Source organism: Chaetodon trifascialis, chromosome 15 (assembly GCF_039877785.1).
Source record: "Chaetodon trifascialis isolate fChaTrf1 chromosome 15, fChaTrf1.hap1, whole genome shotgun sequence".
Lineage (NCBI taxonomy): Eukaryota > Metazoa > Chordata > Actinopteri > Chaetodontiformes > Chaetodontidae > Chaetodon > Chaetodon trifascialis.
In genome coordinates, this window is record NC_092070.1 from 15,012,276 (window position 1) to 15,026,666 (window position 14,391).

The window sequence follows — 14,391 nt, forward strand, 5'->3', positions numbered from 1 at the left end:
GTCAGTGCAAAATGCCAAAACTTTAGGTACAAAAAAAGACCAAAACCGCACAAGAAATATACAAATATTCTAACTCTAAAATCCAGCATGTACAGAATGCATCAGAAATATAATGAATCCTCCTACAAATCATACAGTGTCGATTTTAATGAGAGTGTATATTTACTGTGATGTTGGTGTTTTATGTCTTCATGAGTGAATGTTTTTCTATATTGGGCAAAGCCACAAATCATCACACAGCTTTTCTATCTTAGCAAAATTCATTTATTGGTAACAAGTTAACACGTCTCTTTTTTCCTCTGTGACATGAAGCAACTTTTCCATAAAATACACATACTAGTGTTAAAGCTATATTAGGGTTTAATGTCAAACTTGCCTCACTAAGCTACCATTCAATCCATATAGTGTCAGGAGATATATAACAGGGTTAATATCATTTGTAAAAGGTAAGATTTAAGGAGAATTTTGGATTTTCCTGTATGCTGCTCTGCCAGATAGTTGTCAATCACTCATGAGTGATCTCAAACACTCTTTTCTTCATCCTCTGTTTCCCTGACAGGGTAATTTCCTTTTCTGATAAACAGGACAGAAAGCGCTGCTCTGCACGCCGAGTCACCTTTCACTCTGGCCTCAGTTCCTGGCTTGAATGGAAATGCTATAACCTCTTTTGTGGAGTGATATGTATTGCTAAGGAAAAAGGAAATGACAAGGCAAGGAAATATGATTTGGGTATCTTCCAGTGAGCTGAGAGGAAATATTAAGTCTGTTACGACAGGTCCTCTAATATGTGAACCGTGCTATATGTTGTTCATTTGTTGGGTGAGACTCATGAAGGGAGGTAATCCATCAAAAAGGCAATGAAAGCAATCAACTAATTAGACATGGATCTCAGACCATAAATCCCTGCCTGGCCATATCCAATTGGTTACAGGCGTTTTTAATGGCCTGTTTGACTGATCACTTTGGTCGGTCTGACATCAACCTAACAGAGTTTAATAGGCTTTAAACACCACAGAACCCTTGTACACAGAGCTAATGATTTCAGTTCATAGTACCACCATTCTAGCCCAGGTTTGGAGTTCCTAGTAAAGATGGAGACAAAGCAATCTGGGATTTGTCACCAGGCTCAGGTACAACCAGGAAATCAGTCACTGGTGATGGGGTGGAGGCCATTTTTTCATCGTTGTGCAGGCTGGGGGTCAGCCACTCACCGTCCTCAGGGGTCATCTGGGTGGTGGGGGTGTGGACCACGGTGCTCTGCGGAGTGGGGGAAACGACCTGGATGGATACATCGGAGTTGCCGGGCTGAGGGCTCTCTAGTAGATCTGTCATGCCAGAGCCCACTGGAGACAAACAAGAGCTGCATCTTTAATATGAACAGCGTCACTGTTACTTTCAGCAGACCGTGACAAATGTTCATCATTTAGAAATGTGCACAGCAGAGCTCAACAATAAGCTTTATTCTTTGAGAATGTCGCCATTCTGCTGCACGCTGCACAAACAACAGTTTGGTGTCCTAAAAACCGGGAAAAAAAATCTTCTGTTAAAAGATTAAAAGCTCTCCGAATTGTCAGACAGATCCTTAACTGTTGTAGCAGAAACTTGCCCACAAGGCTCTTTGCCGTCAGGTCTCACAGACTTCACTTTGCACAAATTTCTGTTTCCAGCACAGACGTTGCAATGGGAAATATCAGTGAAGCCTTTTAGAAAAAAATGAACGAACAAGCCGTCTTTATATCTGTAAAACAAAGACACATCTAATTATACTGTGAACGCCCTGTTTTTGGTAAGTTACAGTATTCTGCTGATTGCAGCTTCTCAGAGATCAAATATGGTGGAGATGAGCTTGTCCCAATTACAGCTGATAGGAAACAGTATTTTAATAAGGCCTGTGTTGAAAAAACAGTGAACCTGTTTAACACATCATGATTCAGCCAGTTCTCTCTGTGACAGCTGCAAAGCTATTGTGGTGGCCTTTTGTTAACTGCCAGTAAAAGGCAACGGCTTTGACATTATGGAAGTGAAGCTGTGATGAATAGACTGCTACATTTGGCCATTTATACCACAACAAGAGCCATGGACGGGTTGTCAGTGATGGCAGTGAAAGCTCTTTTGCTTTATTTACACACTAATGACTGTAACTGTGGTTTAAAACGAGGTTTTGAAAATCGCTAAATTGCTGCATTTTTCTTTACTCTTTGAGATGGATCAACAGAGCTTTTCATATGTGCCAATCAGAAACATGGCATGGAGGGTCTTTATAATAAATCATGATCAGAAAAATGCAGAGTGCAACTTACTGTATGTCAGACTTTGGAATAATTTACTGTAATTGGCACATTTCTTACACTGTTTCATGTCGTGATATACTATCGACAACAACTGGTGTTTTGATACAAGCACTCTGACTTACTATGCTCTTCACCTTCAGGAGGAAAAATGCTTCCCGGGCTAGCTAACAACTCTGTTTTAACAACGACTGGGCTCGTGGTAAACATCCAACATGTCAAGGACAGTCTTGCCGTGATTCATGAGCTGTTGAGAGCTGCACCTGTCCAATGAGCCGTGACCTTTTGACCCTGACGAATCATCCTGTGTCTGCTCTCTGGATTACTTTGCACTTCCCCCTTTTGTTTTTCTCTCCATCTCTGACTAATTCTCATTTCGGACTGTGAAACATGAAATGGCACAGGAGGTATCGCATGCTGGTCCCCTCAGGTCAAATGAGACGAGTGCAGCTGTTGGATCGACTTAAAGAGCGTGTATACAGTAGGGGGGGGATTCCCTAAATAATTTCTCTCTCTAGCTCACGCTCTCTGGACCACAGTCCTAAACACGGGTCATTTATCCTTGAGTGCTGGAGGGCAGTGCTCGCTTCATTAGAACCAAAACAACAACAAGCAAAACCAGGAAAGAAAGTGCAACTTCAGCATCAGTCTCTTCCCCTCCCTCCCTCCCTCCCTCCCTCCCTCCCTCCCTCCCTCCACCTCACACATTTCTGGCTCTCTCCCAGTCTCATCCATTTCAGGTCAGAAAATGGCTTCCATTCAGGACAGTCTGGGCAGACTTTCTTGTACACTCACACACACATCCCCAGCCACCAACCCCCCCACCCCCCACCCCCCAGCTGGAATGACAGGTCAGCAGTAGTGGTGTCGTAGCAGTAGCAGCAGCTAGCAGCAGCAGCAGCAGCAGCAGCAGCACAGTGTGGCTGTGGAAGAATGTTCGTCAGCCCGCCACGGCTGCAGTGGGCGCCTTTGTTGTGTGGAATGTGTCAGTGTGGAAGAAACCTGTGTTTATGACAGTGTCATTGTTTGTGAGCCACAAAAACAGAGATGCAACGACACCCAGCTGTAGCGTGTGTGCGTGTTTGTCATTATCTATGTGCACATTCATTTAAGGCGCCTGTAACCAAAACTTTTGGACACATGGCTACTTGAACGTGGCAACTCGTAGCAGCAAACTCATGACTCTGCACTTCCACTCAGTTCCACTGTGTTTTAAAGCATCTGTAAGCTATTTTGATTTTCTGGCCCACAACTGTACTGCTTTGGTTCACTGTCACCGCTTTCACAGTGTCGTTTACAGTCAGAGAAAGCAGCTCTTTTCAGCAAAAACGCTCCGCTCAGCACCAAATGGCAAACAAAACTAGTAACTATGTCTAAGTCTACCTTATTATTACAATTATCATGCACAGTCTACCACTTGGAGTGGCTGAATCTGGACGTTTCAACCAGTCATCTATTGCTTTTATTGTGCTCTTTTTGGGAACATCTATTTTGACTTTGCTGTTCACTCGTGTACTAGTTCTCATGCACTCTCAATCGCAACACGTGGTGGCACAGTATTACAACTGATTCAGGTGGCTGGGAAACTGGGGTGTGTCCTGTGCAGTCAGCTTGTTGTAGCTGGGAGTTGTTGTTGCAAGCTGTTGTGACAATAAATATATTAAAGAAGACAAAGACTCTACAGCAGGTCTGGGGGTACTTAGACGCAGCGCTTAGCTAAATGCTAAATCAGCATGCTACATAACATGGGAACAATGACACTGCTAATATGCTGATTTAATATGCCATGTTTATCATTTCAGTTTAGCATGTTAGCAAGCTAACATCTGCTAATTAGCACAGAGCACTTCGTATAGCTGAAGTTGATGCTAATTTCATTAGTTTTGCCCGTATTTTGTCATAAACCACAGTATTGGACAAATTCACATTTTCACCTGATGGTGGCGCTGGACTAAAAATCAAGAGCTCACCAAAGTCATGAGGCTTCATCCCTGGATAATGGATATCTGTAAGATTTCATTGTCATTGATTCAATAGTTCAGTCTGGAACAAAGTGGTGGACTGAGTCATCGACATTTGAGCTAAAATCAGAACCAAACCAATTAGTCATCTATTTGTGTGTTAATTTCCTTCCCTTATTTTAATAAAATCTAATTGTATATTTTTTCAAATTTGCTGAACTTCCTCAGTCTGGTCATGCACCCTCTAATATCTGTATACTGGTTGGGACTGACTCCTACAGTGTACCATTGTGTGTGTGTGTGTGTGTGTGTGTGTGTGTGTGTGTGTGTGTGTGTGTGCGTGCACGTGCATGTGTGTGCGTTCAAGGGCAAAATTTCATCACTCTCATCGAGCTCTAATGCCAGTCAGTCACACTGGACATGGGTCTGCATTCTCAGCTGCTCTGCTCTGTCCTTCATGTGCACACACACACACACACACACACACACACACACACACACACACACACACACACACACACACACACACACACACACACACACACACACACAGCCATACTTTTGGGGACATTACATAGACTTACATTCATTTCACGGACACTTAATGTAACCATAAATAACCTTAATCCAAGTCTCAACCTGAGTGTGTCAACAACAGATTTATGTCGCTACAACAGGAGGAATACACACCCATGCAGACAAACACACACACACACACACACACACACACACACACACACACACACACACACACACACACACACACACACACACACACACACACACATACTCACATTCACTCAAAGACCTAGACACAGTTTATCAGTTTCTATTTCTCTCCGTCTTCGCTCTGTATCTCTTCTCTTTCTTTACATGTTTTCCCATTCCCCATCCTCTGCTCTATCTCTCTGTGACACAAACACACCCTGAGCCCTGCAGACATTTTCTTTCTCGCAGTCTACTCTCTCTCTCTCTCTCTCTCCTTACTCACTGCCCTTGTCTCTTTCTCTCTCTCTATCTCTGCCCTCATTCTCTCTCCGTGTCACTGCGCTTTGAATCCTCATCTCTCTGCTTTAACTTCAAAGCCGTGTTGGGATGAATACTGTATCTCTGCAGTTTATACGTGTGTAATTGTGTGTGCCTGAGACTGTACGGTGCACCAGTTGATATGATATGTGTGGGTGCATATTGGCGTGTATAGCACTGTATGGGTTGACATCTGTGCATTGTTGTGGGCATCCTGCCTGCCTATCAGCAGCTGTTGTCAGCCACAGGAGAAAATTCAAAGATCAATGGTATTGTGTTGCCAGCGAGCCCGAGGCCTGGCATTCAGTGATACCGTGCGTGTGTGCGCATGTGTGCTCCCACCTCGGCTCTCTTGTTGGGCCCAGAAGTGCTCGACAGTTTTGGCAATGTCACGGTTCTCTCTCAGTTCTTTTTGCCACTGGCGCAGCTCCTGCACATCTGGGCGTGCCCTGATCTATAACACACACAAGCATACGCGTGAAGGCAGCAGCACGTGCATACAGTAAATTCCCATCAGCAAACATCATCAATAACATTATTAAGTTGCTAGCTAGCCAGTCCAAGCAAGCTGCCAGTGTTGCCAAAAGAGGTCCATTTAGAGTGTCCCATACATTATATAAGAATATATTTGTGTTCATGTTACATAGAAAATTGACAATTATTTTCATTATTTGTTTATTTCATTATTTTTATCTTATATTATTACAGTTTATTATACTGTATTTGGTTCTTTATATTTTGATTTTCCCTCATCTTGATTTTCTCATGTGAAGTACCTCGTAACTTTCAAAGGTGCTGTATAAAGAAGCTTTATTATTACACTTATAGCTTTAACACGTGGTAAGTTATGAATTGCAACATTAACTTTGACGCTACTTTGCACAATATAGCTATGAACATAAACTAAAGCCTGTGAGTCTCAGTGTGTGTTAAGTAAAAGTCTTGCACATAACTGTATTGAGCTGTATTCTGCGGAGAAACACCATCACTGCTGAGAGAAATGAAGCGTGTTAAGATATATGAGCGAGCATGTGTGTGTATCCGTGTCCACATAGGTGGGTAAATGGGTCACATTCTGCTGCAGATGAATGTGAATAAGCTGTCTGCTATTCTTCTCTCTGTCCAGGCAGTAGTTAGCCTGAGCTGTGCTTTTGTTCTCGTAGGAAACCCCTGCAGTTGTAATGTGTTTGTGTGTGGGCAGCTGGATTTCCTGAGAGGTTACTAAACAGGCTTGCTGTTTAAGATTAACAGAAAATGTCCCTGAAGAGCTCACTCTCCCACTAACTCTTTCTTTCTTCTCTTTTCGTCCTCTCTCTCCTTCAGTACCCAGTTGTGCCTCTCCCTCTCCTCACACTTAACCTCTAACACTATCTCTCATACCAGCCCCTTATTCTCTCCTCATTCTCCAGCACATCGATGTTTCATCCCCCTCCATCCATCTCTTTCCTCTCTTGTCTGTATTCCCTCACACCTCTCCTTTCTCCAATCTTATTTTCCTCTTACTCCTCCCTCTCCATTCGACCCCAACTTTCTCCCAAGTGCCTGCTTGAATGGCGACAACTGTGTTGCTATTAGCAGTGGGTATGAAAGTGGGCCTGTTATATAAGCCTGGCGATGGTTTGAGGAATGGGCAAGACTAGCGGGCCCCAATAGTTAATTTACTGGGTGTCACAGTGCCGCAGCAGTCCCTCTGCTGATGGGAGCAAACCATAGAAATGGAAATGAGGGGTGAGGGTCAGGGGGGTGGATGGGTTGGAGTCTTGTGTTTGCTTGTGTGTGTGTGTCTATTTGTGTATTTTTGGCCATTTCTACTCTGTGTCACTTTCCTCTGGTGTGCAGTAGAATCCTTATAACTCCAGTACTTGTGCTGCTGCCAGCCACTGCTAAATGACAATTTAATATTTGACGGCCATCAGACCCCTGAGGCAATGCTTAAATGTGTCACACACAAAGACATAATCAAAGTCTCGGTTCTTGGAAAGCCGGCTTTTTGAATAAACATGCAGGATGCTGACAGTTTGTGTGTGATAGCAGGAGACAAAGAGCTGAGTTGAGTGTGTGTGCCTGAGCGTTTTGAAGCCTGTCTGTGTGCATCAGCGCAGCTGATTAGCAGGGCTGGCGAATGGTTTTGACTGTGTGCATCTAGGACTCTGTGTGTTAGTGTTAGTCTCTGCATGCTGTGTGCGATCACATGTGCATTTGAACTTGATGCACAGCAGCAAATTATGTTTTTCTTCATTGATTTTTCCTCAGCTGCGTCATTCACGATGCTTTCACAATACAGCATCTTGTTGCTATAATCGTCTGTGTCACACATGACGGAGTGTGTTTCACTGTGCACGTGAGTCAGTCCTCACATGCTGTGCGTATGCATGAAGGCTGGGATTAGAGTGATTAGAAAAATTAGTAAGACATTTCAAGGCTGCGTGCATTCACACGCATTATTTGACACGCGAAAGCAAAGCCAACAGCAAACACACACAAACTGAAAATCACACAAAAGCACCAAAACACTAAAAAGAGGGACTCCATCCTCTTCCCTCTCTCAAAGCCGACACCACCAGCAGCACAAGCAGAACCCCCTAAGCTCACCCACAAAAATGCGTACAACCGCACACTGACACAAACTGTGTGCACTATGCCCTCTTTCCCACACACACACACACCTCAATCCCACTGCACAGCCTTTCAAGCTGCCTTCCTTTTTGTGCAAAGCTGCCTGTGAGACTGAGCTCCTCTCCCATTCTCACACTCTGCAGCAGCACAATGGCTTCTGTTAGGAGGAACTGGCTGCACTCACATCACCAGCCTCACTGACAGGCTGCATAAAGACACAGCCACCGCAGCCTGCTCTATCTACGCGTCACACTCCATCCACCCACCGATCCATCATCTTTTTGTTGACCAATGCTTCTATCAAAGCTTAACCAGCTGTGATCTGATTCGTGCCTTTTTAGTGGTTGCACCGTGGCCCTATTGTCCTTTGGACGAACACTTACATGTAAATTAGATCCAAAATATGATCTATATCACAGATTATAGTGGATGTCACAGGACTACTCCAGGAGGCCTCATGCTATGACCAGTCCATCTCATTCTGGGACAGCGTGCCCCTACAGGCCCTCTGCAGGAGGGGGAAGTGAGGACGAAGCAGGGCCACCGGCTACTGGATGTCCTGAGTGCCTGTGACATATTTTCTGCATGAGTGTCAATGCATGTGGTCTGTCACTGACTCAACACCGGACCTCAATTCAAACCATTCATCTATTGCTGCCCTAGGATCATTCAGCCGGAATCACAGACCTAGTTCTGCTCTTAACTACACAGCTCTCCCGGTATGAGTGTGTGTGTGATTCTTTCAAACAGCTCTATTAGTTTATGTCAAGAAGAATACACTCACTCGTCACAGTGTCCCACTTTTAGACAATAGCTGCTAGTCCAAGAAGTCTTTCCTCAGACATGTCAAGACTGTGACACTTTTGTCTTTAAATTAGTTAGCAAATGATAAGAAAGCATTATTTTTTGTGCATTGCATTGCTATTCTTAGACACAAAGCATTCACTTCAGGTGAGCAAATCACGATTGTTTCTGCAAACAGTAACCAGCAGCTGGTTAGCTTAGCTTAGCATAAAGACTTGGAACAGTAGGAAACAGCTAGCTTGGCATGTACATGTTATGTTGTTTTGTTAAATCTCCACAAAGACCAAAGTGTAAAAACAATTTGCCATTGCATGAGCTGTTATGTGGCAAATCATTTCCTGGCTGGAAGCAACGACTTCCTGGAATCTCCGCACAACACATAACTCTTATAAAACTGCAAGGAGAATCGTCATTTTCACGCTTGCACAGAGCCAGGCGAGCTGTTTTTCCCTGTTTCCAGTCTTTATGCTAAGCTAAGACAACCAACTACTAGCTGCTAGGTTTCTATAAACCGTACAGACGTGAAAGCGGTATCGATCTTCTCATCTGACTTTCAGCCAGACAGCAAATAAGCTTATTTCCCAAAATGTTGAAGTATTCCTTTACGTTATGTATAAAAATAAAATAAACCAACAAGACACAGAATTAAATCTGACAACAGATCACAGGCTGAGAAGAGCTAACCAAACACAAACACCTGGTCCCACCTGGACAGAATCGAGAGTGTCGGATTAGGTTAGACATGGTCATGCTGCACAGGACGGTGCTGTGCTATGGTCAGGAAAAGGCCAACCTCGCTGTGTGTATGCTTAATAAATGTGCAAAGAGTGGGCAGAGGAAATGATTATGATAAAAGCCTTCGTCTGTGCTGACCGCAAACCCCTAATACTGACAGCCTAATTGTAATGCCTATTTATTACACAGCAGCCACGTTACTCCGACTCAGCTGACTGGACCTGAGAGAGCCTGAGAAGTCTTAGTGATCAGCAGAGTGTGTGTGTGTGTGTGTGTGTGTGTGTGTGTGTGTGTGTGTGCATGTTCTGTACATATGTGTGAATTACAGCAGCAGGCATGGATGAATGGATTAGACTCGGGCTAAGGCACACAGTCTAAAGAAGATTATGTAATATGTTTAGACCCATCAGCTCTTTCTAGTTGTATGTGAGTGAAACAAGACACAATCGCCTGCTGGGTCACAGATGTGAGTGTTTGTGTGTGTGTGTGTGTGTGTGTGTGTGTGTGTGTGTGTGTGTGTGTGTGTGTGTGTCTGCGTGTGCTTTCTCTACCGCTGCTCTTCTTCAGTCCCTGATATGTTTTGATGAAACTTATTAATAATGGAGAGTAAAAATCCAATCTACAAAAATACCCTCCTTCCCAGCTTCCTGCCCCGGCTCTCAGTCTGTCTGTCTGTCTTTCTTACAAACACACACACTCGCACAAACACACACACACACACACCCTCTGCAGTCAGCGCTGCGTCAGGCAGGTTATATAACAGCAGAGGGTGTAAGAGTGAGGGGGAAAGAGGGGGTGTGGACAGGGTTGAAGAGAGCAAGGTATACTAATAAAGGAAGAGGATCAAATCTAGATGAGGATAATAATCAGAGCATTATCTCCATATCTATAATTTTTTAGAGAAGAATTCAAAATCCGCACAGAAAACTCATTTCATTGAGCCAATTTTTGTTTGTGTGTTTTTCTATAGCGAAATCCCATAATCCTATTATACTCTTACTGTACATACCCTCAAGAATATTCTCAAGTATTTAAAAGTCTCACAGTAGGCCATTTTATTGTGAAAAATAAGCTTGTTATTGTACACTTTGATATTAACTTTGTAAGCCGTGATATCTAGAAATATGAGTTTAGGCAGAATACATTTATAATGGGAGACATTTAGTGCACATGCGTTCTTTCGCCAGCAGACACAACTGAAGTTTTACAGTGCATCAGTGCTTCACGGGGGACTCATTTTGTGCTGATGTCCTCGTCTCTGCTCTGCTGCCCACTGAGCTGTTAACTGTTATTTTTCTCGAGCCAAGGTAACAGCAGTCGTGACACACCACAATGCCTGTCAGAACTTTGCCACAGCGCCTATACCCAAAATATCTCCACCCCGTGTATCTTGAATAAGTCATGATCCTAAGAGGCCAACTTCGGGCCCTGATTGTTCTGCATTCACAGCCTCTCTGTGCTTCTCAGAGGCTCCAGCCTCTGTCTTTCTCCCTGTTCTTACCCACTGCAGAATGCTGCCAAGGCTGCATTTCCCTCCATCTCACCCCATTCCTAATCCAAGGCCACTCTGCAACATCATCTTGCTTCTTTCCTCCCTTTCGTCATCCATCTGAAAATATTCCTGACACAGCCTGAGCTTCATCCTCCCAGATATATCCTCCCATTCTCTCACTACTGACTGTCTCTTTCTGGCTGCATCTGTCTTCCTCTAAATCCCTTGGGGTGCTGGGCTGCAGTGCTATCTGTGGCCCCGCTGAACCTCCCTCAGTTCAGGGTAAACACAGGGAGGAGTGACAGGCAGCTGGCTCAATGCTGCCATCTCATGTGTGCAAAGGCCAACTTGATTCTGTGTTGTCACACAAAGAAAAGAGGAAGTGTTGCCCCCTGCTGGTGAACAAATAGGGCAAATGAATGCACTCACACATTCAACACATCTTGTCATGCACACACCCACAAACTACATGAAAACATATTTTCATATCATTCAAACAGACAAATTGTGCATGACGGCGCAGCTGGCATCTTTTGCTTTCAATGGTTTGTGTAGCAAGATTGAATCTGAATCTTCTCAAAGGAAGAAGGATAATGAAAGAGAAAAGAAGAACCTCAAGACTGGCTTTATGTGTGAGCGCGGAGAAATCGCTGCTGTTTGCCTCTGGTAGTGTCTGTTTATGTCTATTTATATCACAGTACAGAGCACTTCAGACCACAACGCCCACACAGGAAGGAATTAAATCCCGGCATCATCACTGATGACATAATCAAGCTGCTGAATGAAATTGCTGTCCCTGTGGAAGAGGGGCTTTTCAGCGGGATAGGATTATACAACAAGACCGGACTGTGGGCCAATGCACACGCAGGAGGTCGCCTGTTGTGTTTGACCAGATGCACACAGCCAGGCAGAGAGGCTCACTGTGGTGTGTGGGGTAATTGCAGGGTTCCTTCACGCTTCCAACTTCAAAATCCCATTTTTTCACATTGTAACTTCTTAAATCAGTCTGAAAAGAGGCGATAATCAGAGCTGGCCTGAGCCTGAGCAGCCCAGCCAGGCATAGCTGAAGTTATATGTCAAGTGATAGCTGTGTAAAAACTCATTTTACATTACAAACACTTTATATTTTTACAAAGCTTTTAATTTAATTTGAAATTGCCTTAATTTTCTCAGACTTTAGACTTAGTATGTTTCATTTCCATATTTTGGGGGGCTTTTCAGACCTGTGTTTAATATACTATTGCACAGAAAGCCTGCAAATTCTTTTTCTTTTGGTCATGTCCAGTGTACCTTATATCCCCTCCAGAAAGCCTGGATGAGCAGAGCAGCTTGGTCCTCACTCAGCAGCAGAAAGAGAGGGAGCGCAGGCCTGGGACTGAGGATAGAGAGAGAGAAAGACAGAGAGAAAAAGTGTCAAAAGAGACAAGAGATGAAGGTTTGTCGAAGCATGTATCTGTAATAGTGTACTGTTTGTGTGTTGTTGACAGGAAGCTGGTGGCCATGAAACGCCAAAAGACAAATTTCCCATAAAAAATAGGAGTTTCATTTCTTCACAAACTATCAGTTTGCAGGTGACAGCTGTGGACTGAGGAGACACTCACTGAATGCTGAGCTGCTCTTTCACAAAGGGGATGTCATGGAAGTTCACTGGAACTTGTCCTTGCCTGCAGGGGTTGTGGCTGTGGAAAAAAACACACACACAGGCACGCATTTTTGGGGAGAATTGATGGGGTGAGGTAAGATAAGCATTATACACTGAAGAAAGACCTCTGTGTGTGTGAGGGAAGGCTCTTACTTGTAGAGCCACTCAGTTAGGAAGTCGCACGGGTTAAATGCTGTCATTTTTCTCTGCAATGCAAAAGACAGTAATGAATGTCCTGCATCATGCAAAAGAAGTGGTCAGAATCACGAGCTATGAGCCGCTTGTAGCTTGTTTAATAGTTAGAAGGAGAAGAAAGTCAGACCTCAAAACAGCCATGTTTCTGGGCTTCTTTCAGCAAAGCCTCCAGTCCAGGCAGCAATACCGGAAACACTCTCCTCTCCAGAAAATGTGTGACAGGACCTGACACAAACTCATTAACATATATTTATACAGCATATATAAACCAGGAACATATCAGCATACAGTTGCACCCTGCAGAGCAAAGCCCGTTTATCTTACATTCAGGTACTCGTGGAGGCGATGTTGTTTCAGCTGCTGACAGGCGCTTCTGGCTTGCAGAACGAGGTTTTCCAAACACAGAGAAGTCAGCAAGAGCAGGGTGGCAGAGAAGAGGGTCGAAGTCTCTCTGAGGATCAACATCCACACACACCTGATAAAACCAATGACGATGGTGTCAGAGGATGCAGGTTAAACCAATCAGATGCAGGGATGAATGAGCTGAATGATCAGCTAACCTCCCGTGTGGTGAGTCCATAAAAGTCCAGGGATTGTGTACTGGCGCCGTACTGGGAGAGCTGGGTGCTCACTGGGCTGCTATCTGTCCTCACAGCACTGGGAGAACTGGGCCGCTCAGCTTCAAACTCTCCAAAAACACATAAAAAAGTTTTAATTGACGCCGTTTTTCAGTCCACAGAAGCATAAACAAAACGAACAGTACATTCTTACCTTCACACACTTGCTGCCAAAGTGTTTTTTTGGCACCCATTACCTTTGCCATTACTCTTCCAATTGTCTCCAACGGTTGCTGGGACTCCCTGGTCTCCAAGGAAGTAGTCATGTCGACGACTTCCGGTGTCACGCAAATGAGGTCCGCAAGAGCAGACTGCTGGGCAGCGCTAGCAAGTCACAAGGTAAAACCATACAAAACTAGTGGACAAATATATTAAAAAACAGAAAAATAACCAGAATATTAACAGAATAATAACAGTATCTGGAATACAATACTGACACAGCTTGTTGTAGTCATAGTGTAACATATCATGACAGCATTACTAGTAGCATACTATGGACTGAAACGGTGCAATTCATGCCCAACAAACGGAGCACATTTTCCTGAAATAGCCTACAGCCGCTGGTTCTGTCGACGTGTACCGCGCCTGAAGCGGTCTTCTTTACATCACAATAAACAAGGTCGTATTTTTGTCCCTGAATCTAAAAAGCTAAAATGAGAAAATATTCCATTTCAGCCGTTTTCAGTGTCGGAACAAAATCGCTGCAGCACCTCTCCTTAAATCCCACAGTTCCCGGACTCACCGACAGAGGGCAGCAGATAACGTACAATTAATACTACAAGCACTTTCACTGAAATTCTGATGAAATACTTCAGATATAAAATATGACTCACTAGGGAAAAAAAGAGAATTCTGTTTGAGTCCGCGTCTATTTAGTTTACTCTGAGAGGACTGTTGCAAATAAAAGTCTATAAATCTAACTGCTCACCTATGTCTCTGGTTATTGTAGAGGTTTGTGCCTGTAGGAAGTGTCTATATGCTTTAAAAACACCTTAAACTGAGAGTTATTTCAAAT

General features: G+C 43.9%; 1 protein-coding gene across 1 annotated transcript; it reads right to left on the reverse strand.

Annotated features, from left to right (window-relative positions):
• Positions 1-1,109: 1,109 nt before the first annotated feature.
• Positions 1,110-13,612, reverse strand: iqck (IQ motif containing K). Its single transcript, XM_070980484.1, is given in 10 exon segments — positions 1,110-1,259; positions 1,261-1,343; positions 5,618-5,729; positions 12,213-12,297; positions 12,524-12,601; positions 12,718-12,770; positions 12,887-12,984; positions 13,084-13,234; positions 13,320-13,447; positions 13,531-13,612. Coding segments are annotated over 10 exon segments (876 nt in total). The 5' UTR covers positions 13,583-13,612; the 3' UTR covers positions 1,110-1,223.
• Positions 13,613-14,391: the final 779 nt, after the last annotated feature.